This window comes from Alexandromys fortis, unplaced genomic scaffold, assembly GCF_014885135.2.
Source record: "Alexandromys fortis isolate MF-2015 unplaced genomic scaffold, M_Fortis_MF-2015_v1.1 scaffold_17, whole genome shotgun sequence".
In the NCBI taxonomy this organism is placed as follows: Eukaryota; Metazoa; Chordata; class Mammalia; order Rodentia; family Cricetidae; genus Alexandromys; species Alexandromys fortis.
In genome coordinates this window covers 6,543,517-6,570,978 of record NW_026067896.1, presented here as the reverse complement: position 1 = coordinate 6,570,978, position 27,462 = coordinate 6,543,517, and the positions used below count along the sequence as shown (strand labels likewise).

General features: G+C 39.1%; 1 protein-coding gene across 10 annotated transcripts in view; it reads right to left on the bottom strand.

Annotated features, from left to right (window-relative positions):
* Oxr1 (oxidation resistance 1) overlaps window positions 1-27,462 on the bottom strand; it is a 179,919-nt gene that overhangs the window by 6,493 nt on the left and 145,964 nt on the right. For 5 of the 10 annotated variants that reach the window (XM_050162110.1, XM_050162138.1, XM_050162130.1 and 2 more), the window contains exons 8-11: window positions 23,772-23,940; window positions 21,858-22,020; window positions 1,861-1,941; window positions 23-148 (exon numbers count right to left, since the gene is read on the bottom strand). In XM_050162110.1, the coding sequence (XP_050018067.1) occupies window positions 23-148; window positions 1,861-1,941; window positions 21,858-22,020; window positions 23,772-23,940 (539 nt within the window). Of the gene's footprint in view, window positions 1-22; window positions 149-1,860; window positions 1,942-11,276; window positions 11,305-16,934; window positions 17,135-21,857; window positions 22,021-23,771; window positions 23,941-27,462 lie in introns of those variants that run through there. The other 5 variants (XM_050162105.1, XM_050162125.1, XM_050162147.1 and 2 more) reach the window with 4 other exon arrangements.

Below are 27,462 nucleotides of genomic sequence, written 5' to 3'. Positions count from 1 at the left end.
CGCAGCAGGTGACATGGCATACCTTTTCAATCTGATCGGGCAGTAAGAGTTCACTGGGGTCACTTAGGTTTGGTCGGAAAGATTCAGACTCCAGGTCTGCTTTCGCTGGGGTAGACTGCTTTGAGTTTATGTCTTCCTTTGTAGTAATCTAAAATAGCAAACAGCAGCAGTGTGTTAATACACAATTGTGATACTCTGCAAATTCCAGCCTTTTGATTAAAGGAAACCTTATTAATCACAGGTGGCTAAAGATTTCAAGGGCAAAGGACAAACAGTGTACCCAAAGTACGAGAGTTTAGAACAAGTATGCTTCATCCACCACACGAGGAGAGGCTGTCGAGAAGTGCTATGGCTCCTGTTTCTGGGGGACAGGGAGCTTTACATGCACGGCTTGGCCTTGAGGGATGGAAGGGAGCCAGGGAGCTTCTTAACTAAGCACTCTCTAAAGTGTGTGCTCACATCTTTTGTCCACACAAATACAAAAGTTGTCAAATTTATTAACAGGATTTTTTGCATTAAAAATGTAAAAATGGTAGACTAGAAATGATAACTCTTTTCATGGGGCTGGATTTTTTGCTTCATTGATGCTACCATTCTGTAAAACTGCCTTTTATTATTGACTTATTAAAACAATTACTTTCCATCTCGTGGAATCAAACAATCCATATTAAAATGAATTTGCTCATGAATAAAGGTTAGACTAATTGATTGCCATTTATTTGATAGAATAAGCTCACTGGTATTCATAAAATGACAAAAATGGTAATTAAAAACTTACTTTATAATCTATTGCTAGGTCTTACATTTTGTATTAATTTGAGGATCCAAACACAGTATTCCTAACAAATAAAGACCACAGCTATTGTTGATGAAACATTTAAACCCACGGAACCCTCCTGGAGCAGATGGCTAAAATGCAGCCGAGGGCAGAGACCGACAGCACTCGGGAGCGGAATCCTGGCCCCCCAGCAGATCTCTTGCCGAGTCCGGCCGGGACGGATTGTCAGCCAATACATGTTCTACAACTGTATTGTTTCTGACGAGAAGCCAGATATGAAGACTTTCACATCATCACATTTTACCTTTGTTTCAATGATGTGAAAGTTAAAACGGAACAAAAGAGAAATCCAAGGCAGCATTGGGAAAATTAAAGAGAACTATTCAGTCAACCAGGACAGCAACAAAAGCAGAGCATACTTTCATAAAAAGGAAATGCAAACCGAAAAATGAGTTTTCAATTTTATTACTTTGTTTTTCAACAATGCAAAGATTATTTCAGAAAATTTAGCTAATGTATCTAGCTCAGAATAGGCTTTCCTATTCTACCCCAAAGCATTTCCAATACCAACTCAGGAATGCCTCAAGAACAAAACCAATTCGTCTCATTAAGATTTTATTCAGTTTCTACAGCTGAAATAGCCTTGAAGATGGAATACCTAAGCCTGACTTTCCATTAAGATTTTTATAATTTTCCTATTTCAGATTCTGGTCAATAAAGGTTCATTCACAAACCAAAGGTTCTCCCAATGTCAAAATTAAATGAAAACTCATAGCTCAAAGAACTACATAGTGATGAGAATAGTTCTCAAGTGGCTGAAGATTGCTGTGAGAGCTTTTCTAGTGAAAAGAAGACAGCAAAGAGACATAATAAATAAATAAATAGATAGATAAATAAATAAATAAATAAATAGAGTAGCTCTCCAAGGTAAAACCATCCTTTAAGATGAAAAGGAATTTTTTTCCTGGTGACATTAGTGCTTCATTCAAGACAAACTCATCTAATGTGAGACTTGTCTTGAGGAAGGACACTAAGAGCAGGGCGTGGTCACTCTGAGGAAGTTTAGACCGCAGAAGGGGCACCTGGAGACGTCTGCAGAGTGTGCGCAGCTCCTCAGTGTTTAGCGCATCGATCCTGCGGTGGTACTCGGCCACTGACACTACCTGAGTGTGGAGACAGGAAGACAGTGACTCACTGACAGCTGAGCAGGGAGTGCCGCATAAACAGAAGACAGGAGGGAAAGGGAGAGGCTTAAATAGAGGAGAGGATGGCAAACAAGGTATCTCTTCCTAATCCACACTGGAAGTAGAAGAAATTCATATAGAAACCAGTCAAAATACACACAAGTGAGTTTCACCAGTACGTCCACCTGGTAGAAAATAAGTTTGCGCTCTTGACTATTCAACACAGGCTGAGCTTAATTTAAAAGCGCGTGTTAAAGGGTGGAAGCGATACCCTGCTTTCCTAACACAGGTGGCATTTAATCAAAACCATCTTCCAGTTGCCAAAGGAAGTGGTTAGCGGCCATCCTCTCAAATCAGCCAAGTTCAAAAGCAGCACACTAACAGCCATGGTCCTAGAACTTCTCTAGGTTCATGAGACAAGCACACCCACCTGTATCACAGAAGAAAGGAAAGAAAAGGCAAAAAAAAAAAAATAAAATAAAAAAAGTAAAATTCATCTATGAAAAAGAGAGAAATCTAAAAAAATAGGAGTGCTCTCAAAAGCATGTCTAATTTAAAAGCTCTTAGATCTGATACATTAACTTGGCCACAGTAAAACGGATGCACAATACGAAAAACAAAACAGAATACAAACAATTTCCAGCCCCACGTGCACTGGAGGTATTGCCTGCTACATTGTGACATTTCTCTTCTGCCAGGTCCGAGCATACAGCATCTGTACTTCCTACCGGTCTCAGTGCACCTTGCTACCACAGCAAAGGCCCGCAGCACCTCTGCTCCGACTGTCTGTGTGAGGATCTGCAGTGTTTCAGCTGTGCACACAATGGCTTCATCATGGAAATCATAGTTATAATAGGCCTCGACCATCTTCTCTCAGCATAGGCATATTAAATTAGTGTATCTCTGGATTGTACTATTAGACATCTTTATCTTAAAAACTGCTGTATGAACAGCTGTCAAACTTTGCACATACTTGCACACACGCTCACACCCTCAGTAAAGTTTTGCTAAGGATTAGGGCAGAAGTTCCAATAACTTTTGAAATGTCCCTAAACACACTTTTGTCATTTTGTATTAATATTTATGTAGTGTTTCAGAATTGACAACTATAAAATCATTAACCGAAAAGTGCTGATATTCTATGTCCTATATTAATAAATATTCAGCAAGATTTAATTTCTTATGCAAAAACAAGCACATCTATCTCATTAACATGCAGATTGCTTTTGTTTTTGATACATTGCCAAAAGATTATTTTAAAATAAATTTCTTTATGATCTGTTGTTGTTAAATTGATTTTTAAACCTATTTTATATACCCATATATTGGGTGTCATGTAAAATTTCCTGGGGTGACAGAACTGCTCACAGCACCCCGTCCGCTCACATGCTCCCCCTCCCCACCCTGTGTATGTGGTGAAGGCGGGTGTGCTCCCGTGTGTGTGAACATGTAGAAGCCAGAGCCTAATCTGTCCTTTTCTCTCTCCATCTTGTTTTGTGAGACAGGGTGACTCCCTGAACCTGGAGCTGACAGCTTCAGCTAGCCTAAGACACTGGGATGTGTGCCCCATCCTACTGCACGCCCTCCCTTCTGTCTTCTGAAAGGACTGCTCCCGTTCCCAGGCTTTCCTGCTTCTCTTTCACGTGTCTGTGGTTTGTTCTGTAGCTGCTATTCATGACAAAACCTTTACTTTCCCACATTCGAATTCCTATGTGATATTCTTAATCTTCTAAACCTGTCTCTGCCACTCCTCCTACTTGGAGCTGAATTTGAAAACCATGTATTACAGGTAAAAGCTATTAGGGTAAACACACACAAAAACCTCACAAGTTTCCTCAGGTCGACACGACAATTACAGATTTGCAGACCACAATGTAACTACAGAAACTTCCCACAGCACATCGAGTGTAGAGACAGCACACACTGGTTGATTCCTCTGAGCGCTAACACTTCCTGTGAGTCACCTCACAGGTCACATCAGAGGCTGAAGCTACAAAATGCAGTTAAGCTAACTCACCCATAGAGGGACAAGACTTCAAAAGCTGGCTCTGAAAGGCTCTTGCTTTAGTTAACTAAAATGAGTTGGTTACCACTAAAGCTGTGCAGTGGTCGCTGAAAGCTGGGCAAGACTTGAGAATAGAAAAAGCGAAAGAAACTAGGCACATCCTCGTGCACAGTTGTTAGCATCTTGGCTTCTGCTAAGCAACAATTCACGTGCTCTGGCTGACGACTCCACTTACAGATAAAGATGCTGGCACCGCCCAGCCTTAGACACTTAGCTACACCTGAGGTTAATGAGAGTACAAGGCAAACAGGAGGTTTAAGAAAGCAAATGAGGACTGGCTTCTAGAGGACTGAGTAATGACCAGCACTGTCTGTGAGAACTCCATCGCTGCGTTCAAATCTTACCACTTTCTGCCAGTTCCTTAAGGATTAGAGAGGTCAAATGGTCCCTTACATATTTGTGGCTTTTATTTTAAGTTTAAGATAACTATTTTATATATTTTGGATGACAGTTATACAATTAAAAATTCATTTTCAGACTGACAACAATAAAGATCTACCAATTAAAATAATATTTTTTTTTCTTTTTTGAGACAGGGTGTCATTATGTGGTCCTGGCTGGCCTGGCAGTCACTATATAGGTCAAGCTGACCTCAAACTCACAGAGATTTGCCTACTTCTGCCTGTCAAGTGCTGGAAATCTGTGTGCCTGAATGCCAGAAACAATACAATTTTTGATGAGGACGAAAGAAAATTTAGGTGCTAAAAATTAAAAATCATGGCCTTGCTGTACTTTCCCACACTCTAAATTCCTGTGCTATTTTGTGACCAAATGTGTTGCTACATTTAATCATGAGTCTCCTCAACAAGAATTCTCAAATCATGAGACAAATCTACGCTGGGTTCCTTCTATCCCACTAGTTAACACTATTCTTACTGTTATTTAAAAATGTTACTCCTTTAGGTATTCGTTAAGCACACTTCCTAAGTAGGGATGGGTTTTTTAAAACCTGTTTTATAAACACTGCAGAAAGTAGGAGTCATATAATGAAGGACTGTCATTGAAAGTTAGCAAATCTGGTAAAGCCTATCATTTCTCATTCATACGTCATTAAAGTAAGTGTGTATGTCAGAGAGAGAGAGAGCGCACATGTGTGCAAGTATAGAGGACAGCTTGCAGATGTCAGTTCTCACCTTCTACCATGTGAGTACCAGGGACTGAATTTAGGACAACATGCTTGGCTGCAAGTGACATTTTTAACTGAGGAGCCATCTTGCTGTCCCATTCACACATTCACACAGACACATTCACATACACACACACACACACGCACACAAATTTGTATTCCTTCCTTTCCAGGCCTTCATTAGTTTCTCTCTTTCTTTGAGAAGCTCTCCTACAGCTCAGGCTAGACTCAAACTTAGTAGGTGGCTGAGGATGACTATAAACCCCTTATTTTCCTGCCTCCATTTTCAAGGGCTGGGGTTACAGAGGCCTCACGTGGATTCATGTTTCTTTAAATACTAATATATACGTATGCTATGGAGAGAGAAAATAAACAAAGCTGTCATCAAGTCTGTAAGGTAACAAAGAAAAAACGAAACAGTATAGAAGTGTATTTCTTTAAAAAAATAGCTAAAGGTAAGATAAAATTTTCCAACATAGATACTGAATTAAGACTTTCGCTGATTTTTTTTTTTATGGTTTTGGTAATTCGTGATCTATTCACAGATGCTACTAGATCATTCAGAAGACCAAACCTAATAGAAATATGACACCTCCATCTATTCCACATCACACTATTGGCAGTTAAAAGCACACAAGTAAAAAGAGAGTGGAAAACAAGAATTTGCATTTAAAAGCATGCTCACTCTGGCTAGCATGCCTTGAGTAAGAAATGGTCTGGACACAAGAAGAAGGCCAATGCGAAGGAAGCATCATGTCCTCTCTACACCATAGAACGAAACACCATCCTATAGTCTCTCTGGCCTTTGAAGGGCCTTCAGGGGCAGAAAGCAGTTTCGTAAGCTTTTATTTCCATAGCTGTCAATGTAGATTCCCAATAAAACTCATACATCTCCATTTTAGATGGACAGAAACAACACTAGCCAACTAGAGAGTAGAGAAAATAAGATCCAAAGTTGCTCTCAGTCCCAGTTTCTTGAATGAGAGCACATTCATATACCTGCCAGTCTACCTAACAGACAGAGCTAAAAGGAGTCCACTGACTCACTGCAGATCCGAGGTCAGAACGCCTCTAACCTAACTCCACAACAGCCTCTACTTGGAACAGATGGGGACAAAACGCCGAGGACAGCAACCACTCAACGTGTGGAGAAAATGGCTCCAGAGTGCTCGGCTTTATCACCCCTCTGCCCTTCATGGTGTAGGATCCTCAGGGAAGAGAAGGCAGGAAATGTTAAGAGCCAGAGGTGTTGGATGACTTCCTCTCAACCTTGTTCTCCAGACATGACAGGGTTGCTAACATACGAACTCAGTGAATGTTACCCCACACCGCCCTACCCATATGTTGGAATTTTGCCTGGCTTGAGCTTCTTTGTGGAGGACCTGCGGACACTGTAACAATCACTGACTCTCCCTCTTCCGGAGCTAGCAAACGCTCCCAGCTCCTGAGGGGCAGAGTCAGCTTTCTTCAATGACATAACTTTGGCTGGATCTACCACACTGCAGGAGAAGTCCCACTTCCAAGATTAAGTAGACAATACAAGTGAACTTGATTGGAAGAAGACACAAACAAATTAAAAACAATAAAAAATTAAAACTCAAAATCTGGTGGATTGCAAGTAAGGGTGAATATGGGAAAAGCTGAGGGAGATATATCAAAATATACTATGAAAATCTTGGAATAATAAAAATATTATTAAAAACAAATAAAACCCAGTATCTTCTTGGCTTAGTGGTTCTTTTGGAATACTGATGTATTTCTATCCGAGATGACTCCCAAACAAACTAATTCTTCCACATGTTATTTTTTTCTACTGCTTCCTGAGTTTACAAAAAAATGTAGTAAAATTAAAAATATTCCCTACTCATATATACTTACTTTGGTAGCTAAAAACACGTTTTAAAAGAAAATATAAGTTTCAGTTTTTATAGCTAACAAAAATGAGCAATAGCAATATTTCTGAAGCCATTTAACTTGTCTTTCACTATAATCCATCATCTTAAACTGTCTTCATTACAAAGAAGCCCTGTTCTACTTTGTCTAACAAAAACTGTTGCTTTCACAACAGCACTTTATGGAATTATAATAAAGGATATAAAAATAGCAAATAGGCAATCACAACTTAGAATACAGAATCATCAGGAAGACAATGGCAAATGCAGGATAAGAAACAAACAGAATCTGTAAGTACAATTCCCTCAGGGTGGCTAGGAGGCAGGGGACTGGGGAGGAATGGTTTCTCCAAGAGACGGTTTGAACCTTTTGAATGCTAAAACTGTAGCTGGGATTCTCAAACTACTTGTGACTACTAGTTTAAAATAAACCAAATAGACTCATAGTTAAAAGTGGAAAAAAACAACAACAGCAACAAAAAAAAAAAAAAAAACAGCTTGTCGCCCTAAAGTGGCCACAAAGGCAGCTAAGGGATAAACGGGTCTGAGTAAATAGAATTATTTGTCTTCCTGGTTCAAAGAGAGCAAAAGGTGAAGCAGAAATTCACAGTGATAAATTCAGTGAGCTATCTCCTACTGCATGCACACACTTTCAGCTTTGGGCCACACAGAACAGGATGGAACTCGCTGCACAGCTAAACCAAGAGTTCAACTACTGCTTTCTTAGTTGGCCTCAGGGGGTAAAGCAGTTCCCATGCCCAGGCTCACCTCACCATGGAGAGAATGAAAGCCTGAACAGATGGAGCCTCAACCAGACTACATGTCTATTCTTTCCCCACTCTGCATGACTCGTTTCCTCTTGAGGGGAAAGCTTCCTTTTTCCCGGATGCTGGTTCCATTTAAAAATCCGTTAGCCTTTCTTCTGGTCTGTGTTTTTGAATGGGTGTCTTAACTGCAGGCCACTTCACCCAAAGTCAAGAAGATGCTCCTTCACCTCAGGCCACATCACCCATGACTGGGGGGCTTTCCAGTTCTCTAACAGTTCTGTAGGAGAGACAGTGTCACAGCCTATGGCCCAGGCTGGTCACTCTCAATCCTCCTCCTCACTGCTGCTGGGATTACAAAGTAGGTAGGACCCACAGAAGTAGTGACCTGAACCAGTCTCCTACAACTCGGGAGCCAGAGGCAGATGATCTCTAAGTTTAAGGTCAGCCTGGTCTACATGGGGAGTTCCAGGACAGCCAGGGTTTCATAACGGATAGACCCTGTTCCCTCTGCCACCCTTATACACATACACACACACGTGCACATGCACACACATACACACAAAAAATCAATCAATTAATTAAACAAAACTGACTTCTTAATCATATTTACAGATAACTCAGATTTTTTCAACAATGTAGAAAATACCTGAAGCCTTTCAATTATAGAATATGTATATTGTAATAGCTTTTAGGAATGTTAATGTAAAAAGCGAGTGTCACAAAAGGGGTAATTCTTATTTATACCACATTGCAAGAAAAGAACACCCATTCGCATCATCTGTTGTCTCTTAACGTCTGTGTTCGCAGAGCAAGAACACAGGTCTCAAGGAGTATAAATATTCAAAGTTCTGTTCTTTGGAAAATGAGTGTAGATTCACTGAGGAGTTAATAAGGTTTTGTGAAGCTTAGGATTTTTAAACACACCTTTTCAAAGATCTTATTTTATTAGTACATGTGCGATTGTGTGCGCATATGCTATGTGCGCACACATGTGTGGGCCTTCACGCTGCAGCACATGTACTGAAACCAAGGAAAAATGCTGTGGTCAGTTCTCTCCTTCCACTTCACGGGTCCCAGGGACAGACCTCGGATTGTCAGGGTTGGTGACAAGCGCCTTGACCTGCTAAGCCTTCTTGCTAGCCCCTAACATGGTTCTTTTTATCAAATATCCAATGATATTAAATTACTGATCCTTTCCACCGATAAATTTCATCCAATCACTGTTGTTTCTGACTTCAGCTAGCCTTTTCATTCGATCTGCTTATGGCATTATCATTTTAATAAATCCGTATCTGTGAAGGTCAAGGTGATTCTTCCCAAGGACTAATTCAGAACACCAGAGCTGGCCTGCTGACACTGAATTTCTAGGCACACCATATCTGAATCTCAAGAGGCAGAATCCCAAGAATATGACCATATGATTCCATTCATATAACATAGTCTACCAAGAAGAAACTGTCTGAGAAAGACAACATGCTCAATTCAGGACCTCAAGACTCTCAGATTGAGATAAACCAAATATAAGATCATAGTAAATGACAACCTAGCACACCAGCACGTAGCCCTAATTAAGTATACAAAAATACTGCACCAACTCTAGATACTGATTTTATCAGACAGAACTTATATGTTAAATTTTTATTTTTAAAAACAAACAAACAGGAAGAGATGATTAAAATAAGCATATCTGAAAAAATAAATAGGAATTTTATACAATAAATGTAACTTTGTAATAAACAATTATGTAAAAAAGGCAGATAATCACAAGTAACTTAGCAAACTGGGACCCACCTTAAACTACCCAGGAGGCACTATTAAGAACAAAAGGCTGGCACACCGAAGAGCAAAGCACACGAGTTAGACTAGCAAGATACAACTGATTTCAATAAAGTCCTGCTAAAAAGAAAACACCTGAAAGGGAGCTGCTGAGACTTTTCAAGAACTGATTAAAGACAGAGATACAGATCTGAAAACATTCCATTCCCTAAGCAAGAAGTACATACACAACACACCTAGTAAAACATCATGGTATTTGGAAGACACGGTTTATTACTGCTGTTTTATTATTAACTAACCAGTGAGAAGATGCACAGATCTCCAAGTGGAGGCAAACTGTTCAAGAGCAGATGCAGACCCCTGGGAGTGAGGAATGACAGTCCCGAGGGCTGGCACATCAGCAAACCTAAGCCCAGAATAAATACTAGTAAACAAAAGACCATGACATGGCAGAAAACAAATGGCCAATCTAGAGTTGTTTATCCAAGCAAAACTATTTTGCAAGATGAAAAAAAAAAAATGAAGAAAAAGGGGAAAAGAAAACCCCCAAACAAACAAACAAACCAGGGTTGTGCCTCCACTATCCATGAGGAATCCTGAACTCCAGGCACCTACTCAAGTCCCTGACACACATACACACCCATATGCTAGAAACCATCCAGGATGCCCTTCAAAAACCCGGCACAACGTGAATGCGAGACCATGACTACCTGTTATATTGCATTGTTTTAAAATAATAACAAGAAAAAACTACATATTCAGCACAGAGTTCTCAACTTTTCATACACATTTTATTTTCAGAGAGACCAACTAAGAGTGCTAACCATCAACAAATCTTCAGAGAAGAAATTCATACAACAAATGTCAACAAGAAGGGAAATAATCCCCGGAGATATGAGATATGTGCAGTGGAGGAACAACTAAGATGGCTAATGTTTCTGTATTTAAGCACTGTCTCAGTAAAATAATACACGCATGATTTGTGAGCAAAGAAGAACGAGTAGACCGTCCAATAGCCCATAACTGAGAAGAGGTGATGATAAGCAACAGAGGTATCAGGGATTCGTTTTATTACTCAGAAAGGAAAATAAGGATATTAATAAGACTTTTAAAGAACAAAATTCTGGGGATTCTACAAAAAGCATAACAACATCAATAATAGAACCTTAGTACCAAACAGCAGTGCCCTCCTCTCAGGCTGGGGTAAGAGAAAACTGACAGGAGGTACGGCACAGTGTAGCTTAGAAAGCGGATAAGCTATACGATGAGTCAGAACAAATAATTTCATACACAGAAGGTGGAGGGAGAAGAAGGGAGTCCTACCTTAGACTATGCCATAAAAATACACAAATAGTAGGACAAGCACTAGAAAAAGCTAAAATGAGTATAACTGAAATGCTAACAGGTGAAAACTATGACATCATAAGATGTTTAATTAAAATCAGAGAAGGTGGAAAAGAGTGGGAGATCAATTCCCAAAAGACATAAACCACTAAGTGCCACACAAGAAGAAACAGATCGCCTGACTGGACCTATCCCTTAGACAGAATCCAGGGTTAACCTTCCAAAACAGAAAGCAGCAGGCCCATATGGATTTACTGATAAGTAAATGCCAAACATAGAAGGAAGATATGGGAACTAAATCTCCACAGTCTCTTGTAGAAAATAGAAGCAGAGGAAATACTTACTAACTCATTCTGTGAGGCCAGCATTACCCTAATAAAAAAACAAATAAAGACATTACAAGAAAAGAAAACTACAGAACATTATCTCTCATGAAAATACATGCACACATATTTAACAAAATATCAGCCAGTGCCATCAAATACATGAAAATAAACATACATTAATAATCAAGTGAAATTTATTACAGGTATACAAGACTGGTTCAATACTTGAAAAGCAATTGCTATACCCCAGAGGCTAAAGAAAAAAACTGCGATCACAATTATCAACAGTGAAAATCAAATATTCATTTGTGATGAAAACAATCAGCAACCTAGAAGCACAGAAGATAAAGAACATATAAAAAGAATAATCCTATAGTTATCATCATGAACAATAGGGAGACCCAAGATTTTTTTGTATTAAGACCTGGAGAAAGGCAAGGAGATCCCCCTCGTCTATTCTATTCAACAGCTTACAGGATAGGAGACACAATGAGATAGGAGACGTGCAGGTAAAAGAGGAGGAAATTAAACCTGCTTTTGTTTTTAAAAAATGCTAGGGATTGTGAATAAAGAAAATCTAATAACAACCGAACACTGCTGGGGTTAATAAACAACAGCGGTGTTTCCAGCATACCAGGACAATTTACAAAAATCAAGTCCTTGCCATTAACATCATTTATTTTAGTTCCAAGTTATGAAGTACTTAGGCCTAGACCTAACGATGAGCATGGAAGATTGAACATGAGGGAAAGTGTGAGATCCCGATGAAGAAAAGGAAGGTTAAAGCAAATGGAGACCTTCTGTGTTCATGGGTAGAAAGATACAGTCAAGGTCACTAAGGTACCCACCATTCCCCAGATCAGCTACTGTTGCAACACAATTCCAATTCTAATTAAAACCAATTCTGCAGCTACAAAGTATTCAAAAGTTGACCTGGAAGGTTCATATGGAAAGACCCAAAAACAGCTGAAAAACCAATGGCAAACACCTGGAGCTTCTCTCTTTAGAGACTTGTCATTAAATCACAGGAAGCAAGAGAATACGGCTGGCAGCCAGCAGACGCTCCATGGGCGAGAACGGAAATAAACCCACACAAATATGGTGACTGATTCTGGCGACAGAGGAAAGGAGAGAATGAAATGAGGACGGTCACTACTACAGAGACCAGGCTGACAGAAGACGAGAAAAAAGTTCTTGCCTTTGAAAAATTCAGCAGATTAGCGACCCAAATGGAAAATGCAAAAGTGTAAGACTCAAGGTAACCAAGGGTTTGAAAAGTTATTTTTAAATGGAATACCAAAAGAATAATCATGAATCAGAAATTTTAGGAGTTAGATGATTAAAAACTAAAACTTCTATGAAGGCAAGCCACAAACGGTATCCTTTCTCCAATATATATCACTGTAAAAGACCTGTTATCAAGAATAAGGGAAGTATCCAACTTAAATAGTAGGTACCAGGATGTGTTTGTAGGGATGGACAAACCCCAACAACAACAGGATTTGCACTTACTGCTGGATCAGTTCCAAATGGGAGAGCTTCTCCCTCTGGTGTTTTCTCATAAAACTGAACATACTCTTACCTGATGCGGGCTCCCTATGAGACTTGCAGACAGACTTGTACACAGAATCTGGAGGTTGGCTGCGTTTGTGATAAGTGCTTACAGCTCACAGCACGGCAGAAGCAGTCAGCGAGTACAGAAACTCACATATCCATATGATGGAGTATTACGGAGCGGTCTTAAATGCATATTGCTAAGAATCCCAACCTTATTATTTCCACTACATGACTGAAAAATACCAACTTTCAGCAACAGTAGGAAGGTTACTGGTGCCAGCAGTTTCGAGAGGGAATGAAGCATGAGTAAGTATCTACCTCCTCAGCAGTTTCTAGTGCAGTCAAAGTGTACTGCGGTTCTGTATCTCCTCACTTGTAAACACCCATTAAATACACACTTCAGAAGGCAATTCTAATGACATCCATACACTTGGGCTCACCATAACACGTCAGTGTTACTGCACTAACTTTTAGCTAATGTGCCCACCAATGACATGCAAATAGTGGGGGAAACTGAAAAAAAAAGTGTATGAGAACTGCTTCCTGTTTTTCTATAAACCAAAAAAAAACCATTGCCTGCAAGATATGCTAGAGCAATGGTGGCCATGAAGCTTGCAGGAGAAATCAATCAATATCTGATTTGACTGAAGACCCTCTCCACCAGAGGATCCCATCCTTGACATCAAACAAGAACAGATAGCCTGGGAAGACAGGGTAGAACACAAAACTACTGTTTAAACAATAAAGGGCAAGAAATGACTCCTAATGACACTGTGCTGTGCTCACGGATGAGTGCTTTTTTCAGCCGGCATCAGGGAAGTTCTCCTGCAGCAGTGGGAACAGAGACCACAGCCAGACACTCCGCAGAGTGGGAGAGCATAACTACCCAGTCCCAACGGGATGCCTCCACCAAAACCCTCTCCTCGGGGCTCAGGGAACCCTAAGGGCGAGGAGACAGAAAGAGTATCCTCTGTGCATATGTTGTGGCTTTCAATCTAGTGCTTTTTATGGGACTCCTGAGTGTGTGAACGAGTGGGTCTGTTTCTTATGCCTTCTCTTGGGCTCTTTGTCTTTTGTTTATTTGTTCTGTCCAATTCTGATGCGCTAGTTTTTGTTTTATATTATTGAATTATATTTTTATTATATTTCATTTATTATTGTCCCAAAAATAAATTTGGGGACGATGACATGAGACACAAAAATCCCACATAAACAAATATAATGAAAAAGTGATACTATAATTTTAATGTTGGTAGAGAATCAGATCTTCATTTTATCCTTATGCTATATAATGTATAAACCTAAGACATACTTTTCAACTACTTAGTCAAACGCAAAAGTCCAATGCTAGTATGAGTGAGCTCCTTCAATTAAGTTGTGACTGTCCACAGAGCAGAAGATGCTTTAGGGACCGTACGGCGTATGTTAAGTGTTCCCATCATTACAGGTGGGCAGCACGGCAATGCAGAAAGAATACTGGCTCTTCGTTATAGCTTCTTATAGCTCTGTGAACTTGAGGAACCTCAATCTACTTCCCGGTTTCTCCAAACGGAAATAATATTCAAAACACACCTTCCCGTCTGTCTTTCTACTCTGAAACTGTGAGCAGGAAGAGCAGACACTTCAGGGCGTGGACAGGGCACCCAGAGTGAAGGCCTCACTCTAAGCTGAACCGTTGTAGTAAGAGGTCCCTGATTCGTGCATAAAAGAGACAGAGACGAGATTGGTTAGCTAACACTTAAAGGTGCCTCACAGATGACAGAGGGCAGCTTAGGCCGGGCATTTAGAATAACACTCGAACACAGAGCTGGCTGCAGTCCTTATCCCCGTCACGACGACAACCATTCCAGTCTGCGGCGACCGATTTCACAGCTGATGTGCGGCTGCTTTGGGAGTCAGTGTGTGAGCTAAGTCTTAGATATGTCAGAAATTCGTGAGCAGCTTCTGCTGTGGTTCCACATACAAAATACCAAATTAAAAAAAAAACTGTCTTTTTCACATGAGGACAACCTAAAATAATCAAAATGGTGAAAATGCATTATTAATAAAAATAATAATGCTAATATATAATGCTGAAGATGAATTAAACTAAGCCTAAATTTTTATCAAATACTTTCCAGTAAGTTAAAGTTTACTGATAGACATCAAAAAGGTAAGAATTGGCACAAGTGTCTATCAAATACATAAATAGCTCCAAGCAAATCAGTGACTGGAAATTAAAGTTGAAGATGTCAAGCATGAATTTTAAAAGCAGCCTTAAGGCTAAAAAAAAATTAAAAGAAATAAAGGAATAAAAATAAAAGCAAGCATAATTGGATAATATGATTCTCATGGAAGCTAAGTCGCAAAGGGTTAATTTTATCCCACACATTTTGTCTGAGGCACCTTCTACCTACTATTTTCAATGATTATTAAGATAATGTTTATCTACCTTGCATATGTATGAAGGTGCCAGGGTGCATGTGTGGAGGTCAGGGGAAAGTTTTCAGTAGTCAGCCCTCTCCTTCCACTGCATGGGTCCTGGAGACTGAAGTCAGATCACCAGGTTCTGCAGCAAGTGTCTTTACCCACCGAGCCATCCTTCAGCCCTGGTAAAATGTGTGAGTTCAATTAGCTCATTCATAAAATGAACATCTCTCTTATTAGCTTCTGGGTTAACTTTAAGGTCAAATTTGACAGTACATATACCAGTATTTAGAATACTGTCACTGATGATCTAAATATAGGACCACACTCTTAGCAGCTCTGTAAGACAGTTTATCACTGAAGTCCCTCTGTATAACCATCAGATGTGGAAAAGGCAGGAAGCATGCTAAGGAGCAGTGACACAGAGAGAAGAGACGTCAGCTTTCCTGTGTTCTGAAACTGCTCTCTCAGAAGAAATATGCTTGTTTTGCTTTCAGTTTCGACACAGAAGTAAGTGCCTTGATAAGAAGTCAAGACTCTCGGCCACCCCTTACAAACCCCAAGTTCTTCTCCTTTCTACACCTCTAGGTCCACCCGACTCAAGCAGGAAAACTGGGCACTGAGCTTGATACAAGTGAGGACACACGCTACGACCTAGAAAACCGTCCCTAGGTGAGCTGGAGAAGTGAAGCCTCGCTAGCTGCGGCTGATTCTTGCCACCAAGTTTCACCTCAGCCCAGCACACTCCACGCTGGCCTCCTCATCGCACTAGTGCACCTGTGTCGCTAGTCACCACAGCCACAGGAAAGCTGAGGACCAGTGAGAAACAGGGAAAACCATCTGAGTTAAAAATCCCCAAGGGTGCTTCTTCCAAGCAGAAGACTTTGTGATGTGCGGCATCATGCCAACCTAGGAAGTTCAAAACACCACGGTGTCCCTAAATTTATAACTTAAAATATTTAAAAAATTAATGGTAGGTATCATTTAGCTTAAAAATTAAATGGTAAATGAAACATTATGAATACCTTTATTGCTCTTAGTTAAAAACTTAAAAGACTTAGCTAAATAGTTAATCTGATAAATTGGATCACAAATTTAAAAATTAATATTCTGAGGTGTTTATACCATTCAGAGCTGATGTAATAGAAAATGAAAAACCTGAAATTATAATTAAAAACATCAATAAAGGGGTTTTGTCATTTCTGACATGGTTATCATTGAGGAAGTACAAAGACGCTTCCTGAGTCGCTTTACAAACCATTCTTAGACGACAGAACAGCAGCATTTTCTCAAGAGCTCCCAGTAAGTTATAACAGATTCCATTGAGTAAAATCCCAGTAAGTTATAACAGAATCCATTAAGTAAAATTTAGTCTCACTCTCTTCTCTTAAACAAGGAAAACAATTCAGAGTCCTTTCCTACAAGATTAAGTTTAAATAAAGAAAACATTAAGGCAGTATTAAATATTTTCTATCTTGCTTTTTAAGCTAATAAAAAAATCTATTTTTAACAAAGCAAAATTCTAGCAACATATTAATCCTTTTTTGAAAGATATTGAGAATTCCTAACTATATCTTAAAAGTACTTTCTGCAATCACATAGTTTTACTCTATAAATACTCTGTTTATGCAGCCAAGCACTAGGTAAGTTTGTATAATGGCACTAAGACAAGACTGGCAGAGAGAGAGACTGCAATGACTGATCAGCATTTACCAGGGTGTATTTATGGTTCACTGGCTGATGTCTTCTCCCCTTCTTCCCATACCAGAGACGGGACATTTCCTTCCCAGTCACATTAAGCTTCAGCAAATCACGGAAGACCTGTTCTCAAAAGCATTCTTCCTCTGTCAAAGACACATTTTCCAGCACCAGAGCCCTGCCACAGTGACAAAACAGTTCGCTGGCAGCACAGACGTGATTGACAAGGCAGAGAGCTAATCACTAAGTAGTATCCATTGAACAGATAGTCCTGAGTGGAGACTGTAAAGCTGGGGAGGGAAGACAGTGTTTCCCATGCTTAAGTTCGGTTGCACTGCACCAAGTGTGCTAAGAAAGGGCTCAAAAGTTTAAAGACACAGAGCACATATTTCCACAGCACTAACAGATACGCTGAATACAAGCCATGCATTGTGTACAACGTCCAGACTTCCTCCCACACCGCACATGTGATTGCAGCTAACACTGCACTGTTCATTCACAGAGTTCCACAATTCTTTCCTATTTCCTTTTGCTAGACTTTGGTTCTTTATAGCTAATAATCCTATAAAATTTAACTTTATGGGGTATTCATAGATAAGAAACTCATTTTAAAGTGTTTTCTAGCATATTATTTACTGAAAGATAATTGTATTTACTGTGTCTACATATGCTACCCTTCATTAATAAGTGTATTATGGAATATAAGTAGAAGCTTAGTTTTTAAAGATTAAGTACAAAGTATAACTACATTTAATTTAGATGTAAACTAAAATTACCTGGCATTCAGTTTTATCTATACTATAATGGTAATGTCCAAATATTTCTTCCATTTTAAGGCAAACTTGCTCTCCTACTAATGGCTATGTGTAATACACAATGCCATCTCCTCAAATACGCGCTACTCGAGTGCATACAACGTGTGCCCCACTGAACCCAGCACACCCTGCATTTATTACTCCCTTCTCTGTATGCCAGCCGCGCCCCTCCCGTTACTTTCCACCACACTCCTTAAACATGAAATACACTGTGGTCACAGTCCATCCCCTAACACCACTCTGAAAAACAGAGCCCAGCCCAGCACAGCCGATTCTGTGTGCAGTCCATTACACAGCCGCACCAGAGGAATGTGATCTCCCGTGCTGACTGCAGACATGAAGACTCTTAGTTTTTGACAGTTTCAACTGAATTTGCATTCTGATAACTAGGCTGAGAAGAGATCAGGAAACCTTTTTGCTTGTACTTTAATATACTAACTCAATTTTAACATACATGTACGTAGTTCTTTAATAACAATAATGAAATGAATTTAGGAAAATAAAAATATTCCAGCTGTTTGGCAGATACCATGTTAAATATGCAGCTTCAGTCCTCTGCATGGTTCTTATTAGAAGCTGCAGCAGTATTAAACTGGTGGGTTTTTTTTTTTTTTGGAAAATCTAATGACTATAGTGATAACTCTACTTGATGACAGCTGTGCATACAATAGGAAAAGAATCCAGTAATGATATAATCAAGCTTAATGGTGTAGAAAAAAAACATTAGGTTAAATATTTACATGTATATAATCAAACTGGAGAACACTGGAAGTTATAATCAAAATCAACATACAAATAATTTGAAAACTTAAGCCAAAAGGTAGGTAATAGACTGTTCTGAAGAATCCTTTGGGAGCTTATGTCATAAACACGCAACATATTATATTTATACTAAAATGAATGACTTGACCTTTGAGTGATTGAGAAATTCTAAGTATTATCAAACACCGGAAAAAGAGAATCAGGATCTAAGAAACCAAACACAAAATGAAACAATTTATCAACACTTAGGCAAGGGATAAAAGAGAATAAGCCAGAGGCTTTTCTTCTAACAACGGTGATTTAAAAAAAGAAACCCCAGTTATGGAGATGGGACAGTTGGCAAAGGTGCTTGCAGCCTGACGACTGATTCCTGGGACCCACATGGTGGGAAAACCAACTCCTATAAATAGAATCGATGATACTTCTCAGATCCCTTTCAATAATGCAGTGATTACTCTGATGTATAGGGGATCTCACTGTTGAAATGTGGCTCAACTTTCCCCCTTCTGTTGGAGAGGGGTTCTCCTGGTCAGCTTGCCTGGCTCACATATAATCTTTAACACTGCACTTTCTTCCTAACGTTCCCATACTTTTAATGCTGAAATCCCTGCCTTTTCTTGTTGAAGCTCTTTTAAGATGTCTTTAAAGTTTTCCTATCCAAACTACACATACCAGCAACTTTGGGTGCCTTGACTTACAATCATTTAACCAACCCTAGAGTAATGCTGAAGATATCGACAAAGGTAAACAACCAAGTTAAGGGAAATCGTTCTGTTCTGGGAGAAGATTAAAAGGAAAGACAAGTAAGTCTTTCCACAACACAGTCATAGTCCAAAATTGGGCTTCTTGTTATTAATATTCCCTACAAGAAGGAGTAAAGGTGAATAGATCAAAGCCAGTAACAAAGAACTCCTACCAGACTTCCAGGCCAGCAGTTTTCTATCACTGATCTTAAACAAGAGACTGGTATAAGATGCAAAAGGAGAAAAACCAGACGGCAGCAAAGTTTACATGCTAGCTTATGATTTCATACTCAGATTTCGTAAAGTTTGTAGTTGAAAAGGATAATCGTGCATACAAGTTGTCTAAGCAGTCTGAAAGAAATCTGGTAACAGGGTGAAGAATCAGCTTTTCAGTCTTAAGGCTCCTCTTCCTTAGTCGCATTACCCATATTCAAGACCTCCACAGCCACAAACAAGAGGTAGCTGTTGCATTAGACCACTCTTTCCAGACGGTTTACAAATGGAACTTTTCCTGCTACTTTTTGTTTTTTGGGGGGAAAATTTTCCTAGGACAAATGAGGAGATATATAAACTTTAAACTGTAAGTTATAATTCTCAATTTCCCCCCAGAAACTGAAGCCATTTCTTTGATTCAAAACAGTCAGCAGTGGGGACGGTAAGATGTAGCCAGGTAAGGTGCTTGTTAGGTAGAAAAAAAACAAAAAAAACCTAACTAACTAAATTTGGGAGCTTGGAGCCTCAGAAGCCATATAAGGACCAGGTGACAGTGGGGACTGCCTGTAACTTCAGCTTCAAAAATTGAGATGGGGATCCCCAGAGCAAGCTAGGTGTGGAGGCAAGCAGTGTCTGTGAACTCTGGGTTGCACCGCGAGGTACTGCCTTAAAGAATGCGATAGAAGAGCAGGCAGAAGACTCACATCCACCTCACCTTCTGCATATACAGATCCAAACACATACTACAGTCCACACATATGCAAACACCACACATTCACATACAAGCACACAACACATGCTTCCACATGAAAAGAAGAAAAAAAATGTCAGTAGTTTTCTATTTCTAAACTTAAGTGACTCAGCCAACATTGGGAGAAGTTCTCAATTCTCTTTCTTGATTAAAAATACTGCCAGCGACCATTTTACTGCCCCGCTTAGAAACTTCGTCATAGCCTAGCTGCCATTAATTCCTCATCATTTCTTAGCATCTTTTACCAACTTATTTCCTCTGTGGTAACCTACTTTCAGCTGCTGCTACCTTAAAACTTGTACACATCTTTGGAATTTTGGCCACATTTACCTTCTGAGACTCAGAACACAGCTGGAACCCTTGGTGACCATGTGAACCCACCTACTGTGAGTGGAAACATGTGCCCGGCACGCTCCAGAGATTTCCTTCCTGCCTCCTCCATGAGTCCACGGACTTGAGCTCCTTCTGTTCTTCTGACATCAGACCTTCCCCTGTATTCCACCCATTAGCTAGGGCATTCATCCATGCAGCTGCTTACATCACTAGGCTGTGACTGGTCTATTACTTAAAATTTGATAAATATCTGCATATTTACCCGTCTATTCTGCTGATAGTAACTCAGGCCATTACTAATTTGGAGCTAGAATTAAGATGAATACTTTTTACTGAAATACTGAAATAAATGTACACTGTACTATTTTCCTTCCCTTCATCATATTGATGACATAGTAAATGAATGCTGTACATAACACAATGTTAGACAAAAAATCAGGAACACAGCTTGAACAGAAGACACACCATGTACATCTTAACCCTTATACATGCTAAGGGCATGTATACCTTAATCGTTATACATGCCAAGTGCGTACACAGTAAATTCATATTACACAAATAGTCACAAGCTTTAACCAAATGGATAATAAAATCCAACTCTATTTATTATCACATTTTAGCATCTGCTCTGTTTTCTAAAAACATCAAGAAGAGATTAAGATAAAAATACCAAAATAATAAAAACGTTATTATTCCATCAACGTTCCAAGATAAAGCATATAAAATCACATAATCTTAATACTTTTTAATCTATGGGAGGATTTTTAAAGAGTTTATCAGTATTAACTTGGACACTGCTTAAAAATTCATTAAATTTAAACACATAAAAACTTTTTCTTAATATAAAATTAGCACCAACTTCCTGCCGTCACCTTAGTATCACTGAATTCAGGTCAAGACAATGCTTACTTGGTGTGAAACTTGGCAATGGCGGCTAATTTTTCTAAATGCACTAAATGAGCATTCTCCCATGTATAAGAAAAAGAAGACAGATGAATCAAACAGGAAATTTTTATGACAGTATAATAGCAATTAATGTGATTTCTATTTTAGCCATGTTGTCTTCCTTTAAATATGTTAAAATACATCTAAAACTTACTTTATCCTTAAAGATCCCATATTTTAATGTAAAAGCAGAGTGACAGAGAGCATTACGCTACCACTCAGCTTCATTCAGAAAACACGTATGTGCATGGACTGTCAGCTAGGCCTTCAAAAACCTGCTTTTGTGCCATGGGTTCTGCAGTTTGTGGAGCTCTGTAAGGCCGTAAGTCACACAAGGCAGAGAAAGCCAACAGGGCTGATGGGGTCTCACTCTTACCTCCCACTCTCTGGCTGCTGCGTCAGCTGCAGGATCTTCGTTTGCTTCAGACTCCTCAATCTTCTTGACGACTATGAACCCAGGCTCTCTGGTATATTCACCAGTATCTTCTGCATAGATTTCCGGACTCCACTGAATGAAGAAGGCATACAAGTGCTCTGTCCTGTTAGAGCGAACGGTTATTAATAGGCCTAGTATTATCTGCTATTAGCAAAGATAAAAGACTATATTTGTAAAATGTTTAGACAGAAGTTGAAGACTTTATTAAACAGTGAAGCCCACTATCAGGAAGACATTGTCTTTGAAAACAGATTTAGCTATCATCTGTCAAGTTCTAAACACATATCGCACTAAGACTTTCATTGGAAGGCTTGTTGCTATACCAACTGCAGTGATGCTTTCCTATGTAAAGACGCTAGCAGTGGGAAGGAACTCACACAGCATCCAAACTGAAGCGGCAGGACACAGTAAATCCTTGCTTCAGCGGTTGATGATCTAATCTTCCCGTATCTGCTTCCTCTTTCTGGTATTTTTATAACTGCAGTCAATGGTACTGGCTGCTGTACTATGCAATAAACATGTTCAAAGATCAAACGTCTATGTGCTTCCTGGCTTTAGTTAGCATGGAGAAGTGAACTACAAAACTGAGCTAACATGGACCAACCAATAGCAACGGCTCTAAGAAGGATGCATCCACCTCATGATCTAAAATGTTATGTGACACCTGACATATGAAAGGGCAGCAAGTTTTACCTTCCAGGCAATTAGTCACTATCAACAATTCTATTACGTTTTCTGTCTATGATAATGCCCAAAATTCCAATAATAATAATATTAATAAAAGCCAAGGTACATCTTAAGTATGACTTGCAATGAAATTTCTAACCTGGGTACTGAGATGGTGAGGCAGTATTAGTAGTAGGAGGGCTGACAACCTTTTCCCAGTTACGGTTACAACACTTAGGTCTGGAACCAAGAACAACACTAAAAGCAAAACTACATCTAAAAATTAAGAAATAACCAAGAATAATAAAAATGAAATTTTTTATGTTAGATTTCACTAAACAGTTACATTTGCACTATAATCACTTTAATCCCACTCTCTTATTCTCTAGGATCTGTTTCTTTGAAGTAGTGAATTGTGCAAATCAAACTGTTTTAATTACTAAACTCCCACTTTAAAAAGGAAGCACACATTACCTGGTGTATCTGGCAGTTGGGAAGGAGGGGAAGTGCGGACTATGGGATTTCCAAGCCGCACCTCTGCTCCTGCACCTGCCACTTGATTAGCTCTCCACTGGTACAGAGCATTACAGATAACCCAACCTGTCTTCTGCTTCAGGGGTGTTTTCCCAACCAGGAAGTAAGGGAATACGCTAACACATTCAGTTTCTTTAGGAGGGCATTATTAAAGTATAAACACTCTCAGGCTTATCAACTTTGGCAATGATGCTAGGAATAATTCTACATAAAAAGTCTTTTTTGTAAAACCCTGTCTCAAAACAGAAAAAAAAAAACCTATACATCCTTCAAGAAGGCTGTGCTGATACATTCATGAATTGTCAGTCTAAGATACTATATAAGTACTTTACTGTTAAAATATTCATGTTCCAATGTTTTCCAGTAAACTAAATATGAAAATTTTAAAGGCATAAACTAAGAAGTATCAGATAGTAGCTGATTTCCAGAGATTAAAACCACCTTGCTGACTTATAGCAGAGGACGGCCGTGACCATTCAGGGACCAGGGCAAACTGTCCCGTCCCAGCCTTTCTGGGCTGGAATTAAAGGTGGACACCACCATGGCCACTTACTTTTAGTCAGGAAATGGAGTCTTTTAGGACTTTGATTCTGGTGTTGTGATCTATAAAGGAATCTTGTAGGAAAAGCAGAAGTTTCGACGTTTTTAACTTACCTTTCTTGGGGCACTGCAAACCAATATTCATGTTTCTTATCTCTCTGTGCATACTGCTGCATGGTAGCACTGGCCTGAGACACAAAGGTTTTCCTCATCGGCTTTCCAACTCGGAGACACAAGAATTTGTGTAATCGATGCCTTCTCTTATCCTTTAGAAGTGAAGACCCTGGAAGGGTTATGTAAGCGGTGTCCATTCAGTCATAAAGTATGTCCAAGTGTCTCAGATGAAGTAATTTTACATTCTGGTTCCGAATTATAAAATAATGAATTTTACTGGTACTTGCACATATTCAATTAATTAACATTTATTTATTTATTTATTGGCATGGAAGATCTAGTTACTGAAATAGCAAGATTAAATGAAAGAGTCAAGTTAGTGAACTAAAATTTTGCTGAGGGCTATTAGGAAAAATGCAAAATCTCAGACTTTTCAATAAGTTGTTAACAACAGCTATGCTGAATTACATGAATCTGTAAAGCATTCTGTAGATTTTGTTAATCCCCTTAACAGAGAATCTTTTAAAATTACACCTAAGTCACTATACAGAATTTATAAATGGCTATTTTAATATGGCTATTCAAATATAAAAATTAATGTAATCTCCAGTCTACATACAAAGGTGTGAGAAATCAGCACTATACTACTAGCTGCAGAGCAACATTGGACGGCTCATTATGTCTAAGTTATCTCCAACCAGAGGCGTACATTATTTGGAGTCTGACAGTAGGATTAAGTCTGTGAACACACGGACATTGATTAGCTTGTTTCAGTGCAGCCCCTGCCCCGGCAGGGCAGTAAAGTACAAAGTGCACAACCTGCCTGCCCCAGCGTGAGCCACTGGTTAGAAGAAGGAATGTTGGCCGCTCTTGTTCTTTCCATTATTGTATGCTACAGTTTACTATTTATCACAATGATTCCATCTTATGAAATAATAAATTTCAAAAAGCTTTAATATTTCCATATTATATACTATTGCTACTAAAAATGCCCATTTAAAACTAATGTTTTATTAAGAAGAAGAAACCAATGGTACAACTCAATGAAAGCTATATCAAAGTGCCTACTTATTTTCTTCTTTTGGCATGTGGCTATAATAATCTATTATATATTAATTCTCATAGCCTATAAAATTATATGTTTAATATATTTATATTTATATATTTAATTGAACAGAAATTAGTTTCTAACCATTTTCAAAGATTTAAAAAAATATATAAACCAAATATTCTATATAAAGATCTTAATGCCAATGTTACTTATACCAAAGGGAGTAGCCATCTGAACAGTCTGAATTGCTAAAAACAACAGGCAAATGGCTGGATAAATGATAAGACTGATAAAACCACATTTTGACAAAACTATAATGTAAATACAAAAGTGAACACCACACAAATGTTAAGTGAAATGAAGCACGAAATAGCAATACATATAGTACAATCCTGAGTTTATACTCAAATCTGTATGTACACATAGACTCAATTATCAATCAAAACCAAAATGCCTTCCACAGACCTGTAAGGATGTTAATACTAGTTGATCATCATTGGTAATAAATTCCAGATAATTTTATAAATTGTGTTATAACTTCTTCTATTTGACAATGTTCCTAATAAGTGTTCATTCTGTTCTGAATAAAGAAAAAAATACTGTAGAAAAAAGTTCAGCCTTTAAAGAAATTGCTTTGAATAAATGCATTTATTAAAAACTAATCACTATAATCTTAGGTTTCAAAGTATCTCAGTGGGATGATACAAAAAAAGAGTATTTTAAAAGCTGAATGTTGAGTCTGTATTACATGTGTTGGAAGACGGAGGGAGGACCAAGTCCTTCTGGGACGGAAGAGACCTTATCTCAAAAGAATACTCTTATTTCTTAGGCTTTTGAGACATTCCCTTGCTGGGCAGACGAGGCTGGCCTCAGCACTAAGGGAGTCTTCTTGCCGCTGCCTATAAGGCGCTGGAATTACAAACAATTACCAGGGATGTGCAGCATGTCAGATCGGGCCAGACCTCTATCAGCTGCTGGGGAGATGAAATGACACACAGCAACTATGGAGAACAAGTGGATTCTCAGAAAAGCAAACAGCTGTGTGATCTGGCAATCCCTCTTCTGGTATATGGGAATGACTGCCCCCTCACAAAATAACCATCCAAAAACTGAAAGGAGGGGCTACAGCGATACTTTATTTATGTTTTAATAAATGAAGCTTGCCTGAAGATCTAAGCCACTAGAGTCAGGCAGTGGTGTCACACACCTTCATAACCCAGGATTTACGAGACTGAGGCAGAGGGATCTCTGTGAGTTCAAGGCCACCCTGGGCTACACAAGAGCTACACAGAAACAGATTCAGGTGGTGGTGGCTCCCACTTTTAATCCCAGCACTAGGGGGAATGTAAAAATGGGAGGAAACAGAGCTTCAGGGCTCAGTCTGCAGCCACCCAGCCTTGGTAGAGGTAAGACTTCTCTAGTGGCTTGGTTGTTTTGCTTTTCTGATATTTAGTTCGAACCCCAATACTGGTCTCTGGATTTTAATTATTTGTGCTACAAATGCTGCCCAAACATTTCACAAGTATTTCTACATTTAAAAAAAAAAAAAAAAGGATTCTAAACAGACAAGAACAAAGTCAAACATGGCTTTTTGGTAGCAGCATTTCTTGGGTGGGTTCTGTTTGCTGGTGGCAAGCAGAGGCACGGCTCCTTTAAGAGAGGCTTCCTAACTCAGTTTTAGCAGCAAAAACCTCGAAGTTCTTTTAAGAGGCTCTGCCACCAAACAGTTATTATGAGCAGCCACCATCAGGCTTCTTTGGACCTAGATACTCCACAGAGTTGTGGCAATAAATGTGACTTCTTCCAGTACCTCCACCATGAAGCTCGACTCTCAAAAAGCTAAGAAATGGGGTGGAGCCAACAGCCAAAGCCACAGCTTTAATCCTAGTCATATCACTTTAGCGTTTGGTCAGAAAAAGACATATACAGTAAAGGCAGAATAAGACAAAACAAAACAAAATAAACCTCTAAACAGTTTACACTGTGTTTAAAAACATAAATAGGTTTGGGAGAGAAAGTCCTTAAAAGAGAAACAGAGTAAGAAAAAAAGCCACATAAAGATGGAAAGTACACAAAGAGTCTGGATACTGTATGTTATTGTGTTGTCTTTGAATTGCTTTATTGCTGAGGAAGGAGCAATAGCTCCTAAAAGACATTTGCCTTCAATGCTGGTGGATTAGTCCAAACAAAATTCAAAAATTAAAAATTCAAGTCAAAAGATATGTCACTTTGGAGAAAATATTTTGCTTTTGTTTCCATAGAAAATGAGAGGCTGTGGATTCATTCTGGGTTAAGAAAAATAAGGTTTGGTCAAGGAAGACCCCCTGAGAAATCTCAAATGGGGATGAATGATCCTGATGACCCAATGTTTCAGAGCACCTCTGTTGCAGTTTCCTCTGAGTTCTACAGCCAGAGCAGCCTCAAGACTGCTGGCGGAGATGGTCCAGCTTCACAGAATACTAAAATCAGGACCTGATTATAATCTTAAATTTTCTTGGACTCCCCATAGGAATATCAGCGCTCCGAATCAGCAGCTGATTCTAGAGATTCTAGAAAACTATGCCCACATTCCCAAAAAATGAATTATGGATGTTTGATTGTTTAGAGTGTTGGTTACAAGTTGTTATGAATAATCGTCAA